The sequence below is a fragment of the Haliotis asinina genome, chromosome 3 (genome assembly GCF_037392515.1).
Source record: "Haliotis asinina isolate JCU_RB_2024 chromosome 3, JCU_Hal_asi_v2, whole genome shotgun sequence".
Classification (NCBI taxonomy): domain Eukaryota; kingdom Metazoa; phylum Mollusca; class Gastropoda; order Lepetellida; family Haliotidae; genus Haliotis; species Haliotis asinina.
Window position 1 is genome coordinate 21,026,005 of NC_090282.1, and position 17,769 is coordinate 21,043,773.

The following is a 17,769-nucleotide window of genomic DNA, read 5'->3' on the forward strand; positions in this document are numbered from 1 at the left end:
AATTAATTTGACTCATTAGTTGAGATTACAAGACTGGGCAGAAAGACTGAATGAATAAAATAAAACTAGTGTTAGTGAGTCAGCACAACAGATGGTTATGGTATTAAACTTTATTCAGTGATGTTTTCATTTAACAAATGATATGACAAATTGTCCATGAAACTTGAGTACTACCAAACACATATTGTAACAGTTATTGAATTTAGAATGATTTCACTTTGATGAAATAAACAAGAGCATAAATGGCATAAACGGTTTGAATGATAAATCTTCAACAGCTTGAAAGCAAGCACAAACTCATTTACACAATCAGAAGACAATTCATAATTAGAATTGAAATGGTCAAAAAATAATGCTTGATGGAACATGGAAGCTGCCATCAGAACAAAAGATTTGTGAAGAGACAGAAAATATTAACTCAGTCCACAAATATTAAAGTCAGCATAATCTGTATAGAGGTCATTTAGTGCAAGAAATCAAAAACGCTAATCACAAATAAATTCAAATCCATTTCTTACATTTCCAGATATGTGATTAGGAAGGAAGTATTTATTTACAATTTACAGATTCTTAATTCCAGGGAACACTTCCCATCATGGTCAACCCACATATCACAGCTGTTTTCAGTGTGCAAGGCAGTATCAACAGTACCTACATGCAATTGATATATTTACAAGGGTTGTACTTTGTGTTGAATCCTCCCATCATATACACTTGACACAACATACAATTATTGCTATATATACCATACAGATTCTCAGAGTTAAATATGTACACTTGGATGCAGATAAAATGTTTTGTTTGGGATTTTATTTCTTTGGGGCAATGATTCCTTCCAGTTGAGTCTGAAAAACAAAAGATTGTCTGGTTAATGCATTTGCACAGTCATCAGCATAGATATCCAATTGGAAAGTAAATTTATTGTCTGAAAAGTATATCTGGTAATCATCAATTTAAATAACTAGCTCATCAAAGCTCTAGTTAGATACTTTGATTTTATCATTGTTTAATTGCAGTTGAATGAGGTTGTCAAAGCTAATCAATAGTCAGACTGGGGAAATAATTATTTGATTTTGTGTATTTTCTTGAGTTTACCAATCAATTAGTGGTGAAAAAGACTGGTGTGTTGTGTTACAACACACACACACACACACTAACACACACTAACACACACATTTAATGATTTTCTGTCCTATGACCAGTTCTACAAAGTGAGTAAGAAGTTTCCTAACATTGATGACTGCTCTTTGCAGAAGCAGTTGATAAAATAATCAGTCTGTGATGGATCTTGAAAATGATTATATTTAACAAAACCAACTATCAGTACAAAAATCTATGTACTGAAAAAAATGCTGTTTTCTTGCTAAAAAAGTAAAATAAAAAAGTATGGAAAATTGAAAAATAATTCAGAAAATCAGGCTTGTAGACATGTTTATTTTCTTTAGAACAAGCGGTAATCTTCGGTCTGGTTTTTCCTGTACTGACATGATACAATAGCACCAGACTACACTGCCATAAATATTTGATGTCATCTCCCAACACCCTTCTGATTAGCCTTACTGAGAAATAATTGATGGCACATCTCTCACTGCAGGGAAGGAAATCAATTTCAAATGAGAAATCTTGTTTAGGAAGAAGATTTGTGGACATATGATAGACTGGTAATGGGTAGTTATCTCAATACATTATGGGTAGCTCTTCGTTGGATTATTTATCCATATATTTCTCAAGGATATCAGAAATGTAATGTTTGATCAGTACATTTAATTTTTGTTCTATATTTAGCTTTTTGAAGTCCAAAAGGGATAAACCATTTCTTATGGTTCGGTGATGGGGTGGGGTAGGGTGGGGTGACATTTTCTTTGCGACAAAAATGCCTCAGACCTGTGCTTAAAATGGCTTGTTGGTGCTTAGAACATTCTTTGTATATGTGATACATGCGGTTTCATGTTGTTCACAGCAGGTAATGGGCACCTTGTGGGATAACTCAGCCCGGGCAGCTTGAATTATTCGAGGTAATAATGATCAGATTGTGTGCTCAGAGCAGAATATCTAGCCTGTAAAAGGTGCATTATAAATACTCGCATTATTATGTTTTTTTATAGTATAGTCACCTTCAGCTGCTGGTTAGTCCTCTTTAGGAACTGGATCTCCTCAGTGTGCTTCTTCTCCTCCACTTGCCTCTGCTCAGCTGCTCGCTTTTCAATCTGCTCACACTTGGCCTTCAGCTCATTAACATTGCGCTCCAGATCACGTTTCTCCTGTTCTAGGTCTGTAATCTGAACACAGACACACTTTCTGATTACCGTGTCAGGGCATGGTATAGTCAGCACCATACTTACCTCACAGACAGTCACAGCTTTTATTTACTCAGTACATCAGCAAAGCGTATTTATTTTGGAAATGATAGGTAATGGAAGCCTTTATCAGTACAAACTGCTTGATGGTCTGTTGAGAAGCTGTGTGTCTGTTTAAATCTAATTCATATGCATGTATGATAAGATGCCATTCTGGAAAAATATTGTACTGTCAGCTTTCTAAATTGGAATCATTCAGTTCTGGACCAAAGCAAAGGCAGTTCCATTCAAATGTGTTGATGACGTGCATGAATCATGTCTTCAGTTACAGAAATAACTGAGCTGAGTTATACAGTCAGTATGACCAGATCACCATCATATAGCTGGTATATTGCTGACATTGAACAAACAAACAACACCTGACCATATTGGTAATTCATTAATGAGCTTTTCTGTAGCATCATGTACAATCAGACCAATCAGTGCTCTTCAGTCTTTAGACATCTTATAACTACAAAACAGGAGAGTTTTATGAGCACATAATGTTGATTAATGTGTAGATGCTGATGAAATGATTTTATGAAACATACCAGTTAACAACATTATATTCCTATCAACATTTCATTTGTTATAATTGGTGAAAAGCCCAAAACGTAACCATGCCAGCACAACAAATTAACATACATAGGGAGTGAAGGGTATACATTTACATTCCCACTTGCACACATGCTGTGAGACAATGCTAGGTGAAATATTCAGTAACAGTTGCAATGTGAAGCATTCAAAGTTCCTTTTCTCTATTCAGACTTACTTAAACCGAGATATTTTTCCATGCATTTTCACAAATCTATAGATAAATGAATCATATCCTAATAATTCAGTCACAAGAAACCAGTATTTGTGACAGTTAGATGCAGAACTCCTTGCAACTTGCAGCTTTATGTAACTAATGCATTCATTATTATTCCACTGGACTTACAAACTCGATGAAGCCTCCAAAACTTAATTTGCCTACCACACATCCATATCAAAAACAGCCAATGTGAACTAGTTGATGATTTGTATATATTAGCAGTAAAACCTGCGTGTCCAAAATGTCTAGAAAAGAAATTTGCATTCATTTCCCAAGACTTCAAATGACATGCACCTTTTGAAAGTCTGTCATTCACCATTCCATTATGTAGTTCATTATCAGTGATAATGAAAGCTTACCTCATCCTCGGAGTCAGCCTATTTGATATATAACATTAAATTGAATTGAAAGATCTGTGTAAACATGCATGTTTCCAATTCAATAATTAATTCTAATTCCGATTTTAATGAATCTGATTGAAAAAGTATGATTCTGAATATTTATGAGTAACTGTTTAAAAATTATTGTAATCAATGAGTCAGCATCAATTTTGAAAAATCCTGAAATGAATGCGTAATATATGGTTTCTTGAAAAAAACGGTAGGAAATACAGGTTTGTCAAAGGCAGAAATATTTTTAGATTGGTGTGAATATTAATTCATTGTGTGAGGTTGATGTAATTTGTAGAAGGTAATACAACATGCATATGACAATGATGCATTCAAAAATGTACAATATAAAGATGTATATGTAAAGTGTAAAGATTAAAGGAAGGTGTTGAACCTTTAAAAAACATCATGCTATCATTACCCCATGAGACTGCAAATATTGGATGTCCATATTAGTAACATATTACAAATTTACATAATACTTTTCAAGGAGACTAGGTTCTATGAATCACCACTTGCATGCAGGTGACATGTTAACCATATTTCACATTACAGTATATACAATAAGTAACGCACAACAAAAGCAACAACATTTAAAACTTACAAATAATGTGATTATTTAAAGCAATAATGGAATTTTTTACACTGTCCCTCTTGATTGACTTAAACTTAAAGGATACTGACTGCTATGAAATATTCACGGAACTAGCATAGGACCTACAAAATAAACCTGCATAAAAATTGATCAAACACATTATATACACCAATGTGCCCAAGACGGTAAGCAGCACAAAAAAGCACAACAATTGTGACTTTACTTCAAATCTTCAATTGAAAAACCATGCATGTTCTAAACACACTGCGTATTTCCAAACAGTGAAATGAACCGTGGTCTCAGAACTGTTACAATCTCTCAAAAAAGACTGTGGATCTCTGTTTGAAAATACAGCTAGATTTTTAGGATGTGTTAAGAAACATGCTGGCCCGTGATTCCAAATATAGTGTACTGCTCAAAATTGCTTAAGTGCTTCATATATAAAGTGTTCACTCAATTTTAGGTTGGAAAAGGTATATGGAATATGCAAGGAGATGACGGTGCTAAACCTTAGCTGTTAGGGCTTGTCTTAATCACTATTACTGTTCATGTTTTCATTACATCATTGACGCTATTATGTTAATGGGAATAAATGATTAAAATATTTTATTCTAAGTCTCAATGAAGTGTGTTTTTTCAACGAATACCTGTCCTTATTTGAATGAAATGAATGTTATATTTTGATATTGGTAGCATCTCATGGTATTTTTTACATACGAATTTTACTTCATGATATGTTGTTTAGCAGGAAATATCAAATCGGAGAATTGCCAACAGTTGTTTTATAATTCCTTACCTTTTTCTCCATGTCAGCTTTGCCTTGTTCTGCCTGCAGTGCCTTGCGCATGCCAAAAGCTACGCTGCTCTCATACAGAGTCTGATATGCAGCAATGGTCATGCGGATCTCGTCTCTCACACGCAGCAACAGTAGTCCACGCTCGGCACAGTTGATGGTTACTTGACGAATCAATTCATCTGACAAAGAATAACAAACTAATTTCATAGTTGTTATCAAAGTTCCTGGAAAACTATCAGGTTCAATGAGACATTTGTTATTAGTAAAGTGACTTTGACAGTTTGAGACTTAGACAAATCTAAAAGACATATTGGACTCATGGCAGGTGTAACGTGACCTTCTATTTTCCCATAACTTGAATTCACAAGCCTGAATGTTTTAAGGTTTCCGTATCCATTATGTCAAACTGTACATGTTCCACTGACAGACACAAAGATGTTGTGTATGTTATTTAATCTCTTTATTTGATTTGAAACCATGCCTTGTAACATTTGTAACTTTGGCTGTGCAGATAATGAACACGGTCAGGTGACAGTGATATAACATCCTGTCTGCAAATATCAATGTACTTTTGCACCCTGAGAGATATGACTTCATTTTAACTCTGCCTACCAAAACACTGTGAATAGAGTTCCCTCCTCACTGGACAGATGCCAGTCTCACGAGCTTGTCTCTGCTGAAGCCGCCTGTCTAGCTCTTCCTGCAAGTTGACCACGTCCAGACGAGTAGCTGGAGTGCTGGACACTTGTTGAACCCACAGCTGACCACTCTCTGTCCATTCCCTAATTAAAAAAATGATATGCCATTGACATGTTTCTGAATAAGACTAAGTGTGAAAAGTACACACACAATTTATGCTATCCAGTAGAATGAAATGTCATACCTAACATCATGGCAGTTTAATAACTGAATTTAAAATTTGAGATTAAAATCAAACACCATGGCCATCTAATTCTGCCAATGATGATAAAAAGGTAAAACATGGAGCATGCTAAGGTAAAAACAAACCGAGAATAACATTCTGGGCAGCAAGATGTGGTGCCCCAACACCTGTACTACCCAGGCCTGTCTAAGGTGAATACAGATCACTTAAAAGAATAAAGATTTTTGTATGTATATTGTGTACCTTGGTGGAAGAATACTGTTGAGAATTTCATCTGTCTGCTGAGCAGCCTTGGCATCTACTGGAGCAAGTTTCTGTTTGGCAGGAGGATTTGGTACTGGCCCTGTGCCTGAGGGAGGGGTAGGGCTCACCTTCAGTGCTCGTGCCTGGATCATAAAAGTACATGTCAATATTTTGATCAACAGATCATCAATTACATGAATGAGCTGATGTATGGGAGTATTTGAACCTTGCTAGTAACTGATAACTTGCCTAACAAATCATGTCTCATTCACTGCATGCATTCAAATACCTACCTCATATGCAAAAGGTAGGTATGATGTAATAATATGTTGATTTACATATGGAACTCATTAAAAACTTTAACAAACTAGTGACTGATGGCAGGGACACCAATGCTTGATCATTGAATGATTACACAAATTAGACATTTACTCATGTTATAATTATCATAGAAATGAAACTAAATATTAGAGATAGAAAATAGTGAAAGTTTTACCAATCAATATATACAGTATAGTAAGTTACAGTAAGTACTAGCAGAAATTAATTATTATCAAGTTTGAATCCAGTAATGTAAACAGTGATACTTTTAACATTTAGAGATACCTAACAATATTCACACAAACCTGCACAACTACAATGAGTAAGCATGGTAATAGAGTCTGTTGCACTGAGTAACTTACACAGGTTTCATTTCTTGTAGAGTGTAGACTTAATGTGTCAATAGCTAGTCATTTATTTATATTTCAATTCTGTGCTTGTGCAAGATCATGAATAATTAAATAGATGCCATGATAAGTATAACAAGATTTGCCTTTATTACACAGCATGATCATGCCAACAATTGCACTTTGTCTGTTGGACATTGATAACACAGTGGTAACAAAATAAAATGGGGTCATATCTTCTATTTCACTGCCATTATCCTAATTGGCACTGTGATAAGATATCAGTTCAAATTACTTTGGCTGAAATGTGTGTTTTATGTCTAGAATATCATGTTATTCCAAATTGGGAGAAACAGTTTCATTTTGCCAACCGTTCTTATCAATCTTCATCTAAATTTTGGGGCACCTGTATATGGCTGGACCTAAACTCAAGAACACCATATAAAAATTTTAATGTGCTGCATATATTTCCAAGAATTTGAAATTGTCAAAATGATGGCAGTGGCAGAATTATCACCTTTCTGCCACTGGTCGTCTGTTTTTTGACAATCAAATAATAATGGTTTGGGGCTACATGTTATTAATTCAAAATGACACTTGCCCAAACATAAAACAAAACAATATAAAAAACGTGGGCATCTATTTTTTTCAGTTTTACTCACCCGTGGGGTTTTCTTGTCTGTGTTTCTGCTTACAAGCACTGGGTTATCATATTTCACAAGAGAAGCGTTTGGTGGAATCATTTTGACTGCTGTGTTACAAGTGTGGAACTCAAACTCCGCAAACCAGTGTGGAGGTTTGGTAAAGACGCTTGATTTGTAGCTATAGCAACATCGCAAGGCGCATGCGCGGTAGTTTGCGATAATCTCGTTACAACAACGGGAGTTAGCATTTCCAAGATGGCGCGGCACATAAGTTGGGAAGGTGTGTTCGAGGGAAACCTTCAGTCACTGCCTTTGTTGCCGAGTGAATTTTGTATGGCATAGGCCAGAATACACTTGACTTGACCCAGACGCTATAGGTTTTACGTTGTATACTGAGCTTGTGAAAACAATAGAATCGTTACATTAATTCTGTATCACGAAACTGCATGCACTTTAATCGCCATTCTAGACGAAAGGTGTATGGTATTTTCACGAAACAATTTGAATATTTCTAAGAGTTTCTTAATAAGAAATATCTATGCATGGGGTATTTGATGCACGACGAAACAAATCTTTATTCTTTTGCTGTTGCTTTCATGTGAACTATATCACATCACAAGCAGAAAATTGGTCATCGTATGTCAATACATGTACCCGGCGATCGCTAATGCACACGGTGACCTGGCTACAGATATACAAGTGAATACAAGTGAAACGGTTATCCATGACCCGGTTATCTGTGAATGGGTCAGCTATGTATCAGAAATATGATCACGAATAATTAAATATTTTTCACTCGTTTGCATGATAGCCGGCCTTAGTCTGTAATTGACTATTAAACAGACAGATTTTATTCAGTGATTTTGGCCAATTGAACCATACTGCAATTCAGTTACTGATGTTACAACACTTTTGTTGTCATGTGATAAGGAAATAGAAAAGCCATGTTTAGACACTGTTTCAAACATATTTGTAGAATACACATTTCAGAGATTTTCCTGTAGCTTTAATGGTATGTCTATTTTGTGAATTTAACAAATTTATCAATTGAGATTTACCTGCTTGCCATTGAGATATCTTTAGGACTTTATTCTCATATCACTAAATTCTGGGCATTGTAGTAAAATATGAAATTCATCCTGGACTAGACCGCTGTTACAATGGTTACATAAGGTGTTCTGTCTTTCAGCATCCTTATTTCATCTGGTTGCATGTACATTCACGTAGAGAAATTCAGAATTTAAAAAAAAACAACTTCAGTAACGTCTTATCCTGAAACAGATGTGTAATACACACTTCAGGGTAAAAGAACTAATTTTACAAGACATTGATATACTATATGTGCTGTTATTTAAGTGATCAAATCATTTGAAAAAAAATTTATATGACAGGATTTTAAAATTCCTGAACAATGCAAAAAATGTGGCAGTCCTCTAACTTACTTAATCCTTAGGAGCTACTCTACAATAATGTTCACATTTATGGTGTTTATTTTAGTTTGGGTGTATTTTTCTTTGCAAGTTGGTGATTTGACACACAAATTCAAACTTAATGACTAAGTCATCATGCTTTAAGATGTCAGATGAATTGGAAGTAAAACTTAACATTCGCAGATACCGGTAAAACTTAAATTTCAGTGATAAATTCATCACACACACACACACACGTTTTGTTGAAGAAGTGCCTTTATCACATAGTAATATTTAATTCCACCTAATTCTTTAATCACTGCAGTATATCAGGTTAATTCCATCTCTACAAAGGTATTTAATTCAGGTAACAATATGAGTACTAATAGGCATGTTAAGTGACCAGCTCCACATTGAGAGCACAAATTCAGTAACAGTGGTAATCCCCTTATTTTCTGTAGTGAATGTTGCTGACTAGTTTAGTGAGTGAAATAGAAAGTACCAAACATTTATCATTACCAAACTGCTTGCATTTTTTGATAGTTTCATATTTATGATGGATGTGTATTATCTTGTCCTAGTAGTCAGTTTATGATTATAATTGGCATTTAGAAATTCAGTATGAAGCAACTTATGTCACCCAGTGGTTGAACAAAAAGGAACACTCACAGACAAGTGTGACAGACAATACAGGAGTTAAATTCATATACCTGAATGAACATTACTTACTAGTAATTCTCTTAGTTTGCCTATGGGTATTTTTATGAAAATGAATCGCATATCTTGTTGCTTCTTCTGATGTTTTTTTTTTGTTTTACTTTTGAAATAATCCTCATAATCTGTTAGCTTATGTATATGTTCTTGATTTTTAGAAGCACGCAGTATTCTGCGCAAATTACGTGAGGAGCAGGTTAGAGATGGAGACACTGTTGTTCAACTCTGGGAGAGTTTCCTCATGGAACAGAGTGACAAGCTGGGAGATGAATGTAGGTTGTTGTTCATATAACGTTCATTATATAGAGACCAGTAACCCTGTCAAGTGTTGAAAAATGTTTGTAGTATGAGTGGTCACACTCTCTTATTGCATTTAATTTAATCAATAATCGTTTCCAGAATGGTTAATGTAGTTTCCAGGGATGAAAAACTCACATGTAACCTCATTTGTCAGTGACATTAGAAGGTATATGATTGTGTTCAGAGTGTTGTCATGGTTTTTCTTTGTATATGGTTATATTATTTCAGCTTGGATGGTACATGAACAGGTGTGCATAGCTGCCTTAGACTGCCAAAGATTAGATCTTGCTGATGTGAGTTGTCCTTAGCTGTTTTTTAACATATTTTAAGCTTAAATCTTGGAAAATGATCCAAGTAAAACAGTGAACATTTCACAGTTTCATGGAAATACTGAGACAATGTATATTTGGTTTACAGAGATGGTAAAAGTCAACATAATCAAGTGTATGTTGAAAGAAGTGCTTTCTTTGTTTTAGGCTTGTATTGAAACTTTGGAGTCAAAATTCCCACACAGTATCCGTGTTCAGAGGTTATGGGGGATGTACTACGAAGCAGAAGAACGGTAAAATTTAATCTACTTGCTACATAGAAAACTTTGTCCTGACTCTTATTGGTTTGGTTTTCTTTTAGTTTTTTGTTTTTTTGTTTTTTGTTAGTAATATATCTGTTCATGTGTATTTTGCAAATTCTGACGATGCAAAGTATGTTTAGGGCTAACAAATCCAGAGCTGTTGGTTTTGTGTACCTCCTTTACTTCATAGATTTATAGATTTTAATAGAAGTTGAAAATAGATTTTTAGAAAAAATCAGGGCTATATGTTTAAAGTGATACAAATGCAGGTTTTTCCATAATGATTATACACCTTAGTGAAAATATTGTCATTGGTCATGTATGATGTATACTACTCATCAAAAGTTCAGACTCATTAGCGTAAATGTAACCACTTACTTTGGCGAACTATTCTAGATTTTGCAAAATAGTCAGTTTGTTTAAAGGTACTGTTTACACATGGACTGATGTATTGTAAAGCTAGTTCATAACATTGAAAAGATTATTGTCATGAGTTCAACAGATGATGAAATGCATGGAAATTTGTGAATTCTTAACAAAACTTTAAATTACTCCAAAATGCAGCTGTTCACGTCAACGATATTTGCACATGCATCAAACAATCATCAACATAGAGTTTGCAGTTGGTTCCTCAAAGTGCTGATGTAGCAAAAGGCAATATTCACCTAATTCTCACATTTGTTTGCTTTCTCCTTTATGAACATAACTGGTTTGCATGGTGGATATGTTTACCAGTTCTGTAGAGGTGATCTAGTCACAGTCTGAGTGTTGGTATCTGGCAGTAATGATCAGAACATTTTGCTCGTATTATGTTAGAACTGCTCTAGTCTAGTGCATGGACATGTAAATATGCATAAGGGGTGTGGTGATGCACAAATCTGTTTCATTTGCAAGAAATACCCTCCCCGACAACCTATGCTGATCATAAGACTCTGAAAGGTTGGGGTGGTCAGGCTTGATGGCTTAGTTGATTACATGTTGTTATAATCACCCTTACCAGGTGGTGCCTCAATCAGTTGGTTAGATTCAGTGATTGATAGATAGCTGTCATCTTACCTTACCATGAGCATTGCTCATAATATCATTGTCCTGACTGTTATCATGATGACTGTTTTATATTAGCTAGTGTAATACTGAATGCAGTGTTAAGCATACATTCTCTTGTGGACTTCACTCCAGGTATGAAAAGGCTGATGATATGTACCAAAAGATCATAGAACAGGACAGCACAAATATGGTAAGTGTTAACTTCATAGAAGTTTTTGGTTAGTTTGCACTGAGTTAAGACATGTTAATCTATGCTTTTAAAGCTCCAACATGCATCATATAATACTGTTTTTGATATCTGTTTTTTGTTCCTCTGTGATTGTTTCTATTCAACAATTTGTATAGACTAGATTCTTGGTTGTATAGTTGTCATTCCTCACCCAAGAATCTGTTTTAGGTTTGCACATCCTTCTCACCGTGTGTTATTTCAGTTTGCCAGGAAGAGACAAGTTGCCATACTTAAAGCTCAGCAGAAAACTACAGAAGCTATAGAGAAGCTCAATGAATACCTCAAGAAGTGAGTGCCTGTACCATCAGAAATAAGTAGTCACATGAAATTAGAATGCCAATCTAAGTGCCAAGAGCTGTAATATTGAGCTACTCATCGTAGTGATTGGATTGTGTTACAGGGGTTTCTATTGTAAGTCTGAGGAAGTCAGACATTTTGTATATGGATATGAATTTGTTTTCCTGTCATTTGCTTTGGACTGATTATTGTCTTATAAGTCTTAAATTACCTACAGAATTAATGCAGTGTTGATGATGTCTTGTCAATACGAAAGGCCAGTTGCCTGCAGTTTACAAACACTATCCCATGTTAACTTTTTCTTAACTTTCTTTGATTCTTTTATTGCCATAAAATTACCAAGTTCTTGTATATATAGTCAGGGAGAGTGTTAAAAATACATGTGTACAATTTATAGTTTCCAAAATTAACATGATTAGCCAACTCTTACTTTGTACCAAGTTCTTTTGTATTAATATGGTAAATGTATTGGTGTATGTAGGTTTATGACAGACTATGAAGCGTGGATGGAACTATGTGATCTGTACCTAGAGGAACATGACTACAATAATGCAGCATTCTGTGTGGAAGAACTCATCATGTCCAACCCTCACAATCATCTCTTCCATCAAAAATATGCTGAGGTAATGTGGCACTCTGACATTGTAGACTGACTAGTTGTCAAGGAAGAGTAGGATGAGACCCAAGAGAAATGGAAGGTTGTCTGTATAATGACAGGCTTCACATGTTTAGGAAAATTAGGGGCCTGGATAGCCTGGTAGTTAAAGCATTGGCTTGTCGCGCCGAAAACCCGGGTTCTCAAAGTTTTCTAACCGGTTTAAAAACACAATAATCACCCATACAAGGATACATGAAATGACAATCAGCTCAGCTGCAAGTTACTAAGCCAAGTTCAACATCAACAGCTTGCTCCTAAAATACACTACTAGGGACATTCTGCTTTATCAAGTAACTCTTTTATTCCTTTGCATTCAAAGAAACTCTCGTATGTGATGCTGCTTGGTCTTTTTAGACCTCTAAAGAATTTGTCTGTTTGCAAATGAAGTTCGGAACCATACGCTTTGTCATATTCAGTATACGTATGTGTGGAGTAGCTGTCTGCATTGTAAAAGGGTACCCTAATGAGTACTGATGTATTGAGGTACATTGTCTTAAGGCAGTTTAGCAACATGACTTCATGCCAACTTAGTTGAAGTGCAGTTTTCAAATCAAAATGCAGTTTGGAGATACACACCTAAGTTACCTATCCATTGTGTTGGTGTGTTGAACACATGAATGCCTAATTGTGCTTATTAGATAAGGTGGAGGAATATAGCATTTTCAGATGAAACCCTCTTAGAAATTTGAAATCCTGTAATTTGTGTATATTTGCAATATATATCTCATTAGTAGTGACCTTAACCTATCACATATAACCAGTCACCAGTCAGACTATGTTTTGATGAACATTCTGTGAATTTTTACCTGGCTGACATTCTGCTTTATCACCTGCTGTCCTTAAGACTGCTTTCAACCATGTCCAAATTGAGGCCAATCCTAGTTTGGAGTATATTCTACTATTCTGAAGACGATGGTGATGATTTGTCCACACTTACAGATAAGATATACGCAAGGTGGAAATGACAACATGGAACAGTCAAGAGCGTATTTCTCCCAGGCTGTGAAGCTCAACCCCAACAACACCCGGGCGCTTTATGGCTTGTTCCTGGTAAGGATGTAATAATATCACTGTAGAATGGCAAAGTACCCCATTTCCCCTCTTGAGATGTTTATGAGGTGTTTCCTGTTCTTGGTCTCTGAAATTGAAAATGTGAAACCTTGTAAGTAATCTTTCATGTGTAAAAAATTTGTATGTAATAAACACATGTAGTGTTTTCAAAGACACAGAAATTTAGGATTAGAATTGCTCTTCAGAAACCCGTGTGAGGTTATGAGCGAGGTATGGAGGTCTACCTTGCTTAACTGGTTGATGCATGTCATTGTGTGACAGTTGTGTATATCAATGTTCAACATATCAGCCATTAGATCTTCTGTATAGACTCAGTTATTGATGGATTTCAGCCATACAGCTGCACTAAAGATGACTGTTTTTTAACTTCCAAACTTACTCAAGGTTGTACACCAGCTTGAACTCCTACTAACCTGTATGTTTTCTCACTGCAGGCTGCCACCAGTCTAGCCATGAGTACAGGGAAAGGCCTTAAGGAGAAACAGATGAACAGCAAGTATGCAGCATGGGCTGCTGAGCAGATAGTGTTTAAATACAAGGTTAGTATGTCCTTTGTAACCCATGCAGTTGATCCCTGCCTTTGTATATGGTGCCCAAAGGTTCACTCACATTAAAAAAGGGTAATGATAGTTGATAGGTTCTTTACTACATTATTTCAAACACTTCTTGTTTATATGGTTATATATTTTGAAAAAGGTTTGAACTCAGAAAAACGTAAAGTGACATGGTTCTACATTTTTAAATGAAAACGTTTGAATGCGACAAATCAGATATAATTATGATGGACACATAAAAAGTGGTGATTAAGATACTGTTCAGTCCTGCAACCAATTCCCTCCTTCTTATAAATGACCAGTTCCTCTGAGTTTTTTGTTCAGGAAAAACTATTTGTATTCTGTAACTGAACTAGCCTTTCATTTTACTTGAGGTGTGACATTATTTTCGGTAAAACATAAATTTCCCAATCCATGTGCAGACATGTTGCCGTTCAATATGTTTCTTACCTAAACTAATGTTGAATATTACTTTGCAAGGTGAAGTTAATGATGCTTTCTTTGCAGTCGTATCTGTCTGAGGAGCAACTACGAGACATGAGAATCCTAGAGTCTATAGAGAAAATGTTGGAGTCCCTCAACTCGTCAGTGGGCAGCTAAATTGCACAACTGAGAATGAATAACTGAATAGACAAGCTTGAAGCAGCCTTTCTGTCAGGACGGTGACAGTGTAAAAGAAACAGCTTGGTCCAAAAGTTTTATTAATTTGTCTCTTGTCATTGATTCCAAGGAAATGGTAAGGCAAGTTAGAGCAGATGATTACCATGGTTACCATTTGGATGTCAGGGATAAGTTTCAACATTCAGTTATTTCTATATTAATCAGAGCAGAGTCAATATTGCTGAAGTGAGAGGACAGTGGGTTGAGAATGAAGTGCAATATATGGTGCAGTACAGATTTCAGTACCGTTCTTTAGGGTGCTTGTCAATAAGAGTTGACTAAAGGGATAGATGGATTAGACTTGATGGTTGATGGATGCCTTTGCATCCTAAATGTGTAAATGGATTCTCTGCTCATGATGTCAATCACTAGATTATCTGACTCAGCCGAATTTTAGGTGTAATATTGCTGAGTACAGTAAGAAATTAAAGAAGCTGCCTTGTTTCCAAAGGAGGGGCCTGGGTACTAGGAGTAAGAAAGTGAAAATGGAATATGAGTAAGCATGTGTATTCATTATTTAAGAATTTAAGAATATCTGATAACATCAGAATTTCCTTGGCTCTTATTACTATTTTCTGTGAAAGCCCTATTCTCTTATATAGAAAGAGGTGACTAGTCCTTAAGCATGGGCACAAATTAAGTTATCATCGAGTGAGATGATTTGAAAAGATCTTTACATACTGAACTCATATCTTCAATGGGCATTTCAGTTTTCCAAAGGTGCAGTTATTTTTAAGGTGTATACAAAGATAATTGTTACTTTATTATTTGTTCATATTGAGGAAGTTACCTTTGTGTTGCATGTAATATGAATGATACAGTGAATGCATGTTTTGGGTAGTGTGTTTTGGGATTGGGGTAACTCGGTCAAACAAAGAAGTCCTTACAGAATACGGAGTGAAAGGTCTGTGCCTGTAATATACAGACGGTTGTCCAGCAGACACCTTGCTTGCTGTTGGAATGTTGTGTGTCAACTGACGTTCTGTTGATCTCTTTCCTAATAAAATAAGGCTATATACCAGATGTATTTATTGCTAATGAAATTGTAAATATTTCATGTCACTCGTAAATGTCAGAGTTGAAAAACCTATGAAATGTCCCATGTCAAATTTGGTTTGTGTTATTTGTTCAACTTCACTCTTCATGGACCTGAAACACAATACAGTGAGTTGCGTCAATAAATAAGTAATGTTGATACACGGAGACCGGTAGATGTATAAGCTCATGACAAATGTTGGGGCAGTTGGAGGACTAAGTGCAAGGTGACAGTTCAAAACAGCTGGTCGGGTTCATGACCTGATGCTGAGAGCAGATGTTTGGGATTTCACCTTCTCAGAGGACAGATTGTAGCACCTTTTGTGAGTAGATTCTCATTCTGGATTTTAGACCATACTGTCCAAATTGCCAGCTCACAAAGACAGCAATTTTACCCACTCTGCCACCACTGAAAAAAGGGATGTCTGGTAGCTGTTGTGAATCACTTCTGATAAGTATGAATTTGCAGGTCTTTTGGTCATATAGAAAGTGGTCATGTAATATATTTAGGAATATGCTACTTATACTGTAAAGACAGGAGTACTTGTGGGGTAATATTTGTGAAAACTGCACTGGCTGAGTGGGTCAGACTTTGTCCACTCCCGCTAGGTAGATAACTGAAGGTATGGGTTCAAATCCAAGTGACCCGTGAAGGTCTGGGGTAGAATAGGCCTTCAGTAACCCATGCTTGCCATAAGAGGCAACTGTGCTTCTCGTAAGAGGCGACTAATCGGATATGGTGTTAGCTTCGCTGTCATGGTTGACACGTCTCATTGGTTCCCAATTGTGCAGATCGATGCTCATGCTGTTGATCACTGGATTGTCTGGTCCAGACTTGATTATTTACAGACCGCCGTCATATGGCTGAAATATTGCTGAGTGTGGCGTAAAACTAAACTCACTCACTCAAAAAAGTGAGCCAGATGCCACCCCATTAGCTGCATAAGGAACACTCAGTGAATACTACAAGTCAAAATAAGTCATAACATTAGCAGAGTCAGATAAGATCTTCAAAGTGTAAACAGCCAATGAAGGATTGATTCTATTGGGGGTTCTATGTCAAAGATAGGCCCAGAGATGTCCGATAGGGTTCATATCAGCGACCTTGTTATATTAATGTTTCGATGGCGGCGTTCTGCAAATGGGTGTTGACAGCTCAGGAGGATGAGGTCTGACTGTCAACCATGAATAAATGGAATAGCAGACGACTGACAAGGGGATGATTAGGAAAATATGGCACGGTGGCGGTATCCGCTGCTTCCTGTTGGTAATGTTGGTAGTTGCATAAGGCAATGAAACGCAGACTTGCAGCCATACGAAACAACCCAGCAACATCTATACGCCACTGCCGAAGGGCTCTGAGACATGGATCACCTCACGGTGATGTGCCTCGTAAGACGTCTCCATATGCGACAGCTGCCTTGGGTAACATGTTGCTGTTTTCTGGGAGTAGGATTCACGCCCAGACAATCCTGTCTGTGCCTATCCGATTACAAAATGATGTTCTCTAGGGACAGCGGCACGCAGCATCCTTCAGAGTCTGAATCCCACTTTCCATTGGCTGCGAAGTTATTTCGCTCTGCAATGACATCTTGCCAGTAGGATCATGACAGTCATCACGATCACTGGTCTCCTGGCTTACCAGGCCTTGGACGATCCTATGCTTCACCGCTGGCCACAGAACACCCGTGTCATGCATGCAGTTAACTTGTCATCGTGTATTGTCGGAAAGTCTGTGTCTTGCCATGGCAGTGCATTTTGTTTTTAAATCAGCTTAGAAATTGGGATGGGGTGGTTAGGTGTGTGCACAGTTCATATCCTCCAGTTTTCACCCCACGAGTGTATTTCTAAACAGT

At 36.5% G+C, this 17,769-nt stretch overlaps 2 protein-coding genes across 2 annotated transcripts; one reads left to right on the forward strand and one right to left on the reverse strand.

The window, feature by feature from the left end:
* Positions 1-95: 95 nt before the first annotated feature.
* Positions 96-7,540, reverse strand: LOC137277659 (33 kDa inner dynein arm light chain, axonemal). Its single transcript, XM_067809503.1, has 6 exons — positions 7,387-7,540; positions 6,057-6,199; positions 5,543-5,712; positions 4,931-5,109; positions 2,115-2,279; positions 96-845 (listed from the first exon to the last, which is right to left on the reverse strand). Exons 1-6 carry the CDS (start codon positions 7,465-7,467, stop codon positions 810-812), a joined length of 774 nt encoding a protein of 257 aa, XP_067665604.1. The 5' UTR covers positions 7,468-7,540; the 3' UTR covers positions 96-809.
* A 41-nt stretch (positions 7,541-7,581) lies between these two features.
* Positions 7,582-15,987, forward strand: LOC137277656 (ER membrane protein complex subunit 2-like). Its single transcript, XM_067809498.1, has 10 exons — positions 7,582-7,648; positions 9,650-9,763; positions 10,020-10,084; positions 10,268-10,353; positions 11,542-11,599; positions 11,841-11,926; positions 12,417-12,558; positions 13,533-13,643; positions 14,099-14,203; positions 14,726-15,987. The coding sequence occupies exons 1-10, from the start codon at positions 7,624-7,626 to the stop codon at positions 14,816-14,818; spliced, it is 885 nt and encodes a 294-aa protein (XP_067665599.1). The 5' UTR covers positions 7,582-7,623; the 3' UTR covers positions 14,819-15,987.
* The last annotated feature ends 1,782 nt before the right edge of the window (positions 15,988-17,769 follow it).

Excerpts from the sequence above, each read along its gene's own strand:
- LOC137277656 (XM_067809498.1), top strand. The coding sequence starts at position 7,624 with ATGGCGCGGCACATAAGTTGGGAAG. Across the intron at positions 10,354-11,541 it reads TACTACGAAGCAGAAGAACG|GTATGAAAAGGCTGATGATA; the intron begins GTAAAATTTAAT and ends ACTTCACTCCAG. Across the intron at positions 13,644-14,098 it reads CGCTTTATGGCTTGTTCCTG|GCTGCCACCAGTCTAGCCAT; the intron begins GTAAGGATGTAA and ends TTCTCACTGCAG.
- LOC137277659 (XM_067809503.1), bottom strand. The coding sequence starts at position 7,467 with ATGATTCCACCAAACGCTTCTCTTGTGAAATATGATAACCCAGTGCTT. Across the intron at positions 6,200-7,386 it reads CAGACAAGAAAACCCCACGG|GCACGAGCACTGAAGGTGAG; the intron begins GTGAGTAAAACT and ends TTTATGATCCAG. Across the intron at positions 2,280-4,930 it reads AAGCTGACATGGAGAAAAAG|ATTACAGACCTAGAACAGGA; the intron begins GTAAGGAATTAT and ends GTCTGTGTTCAG.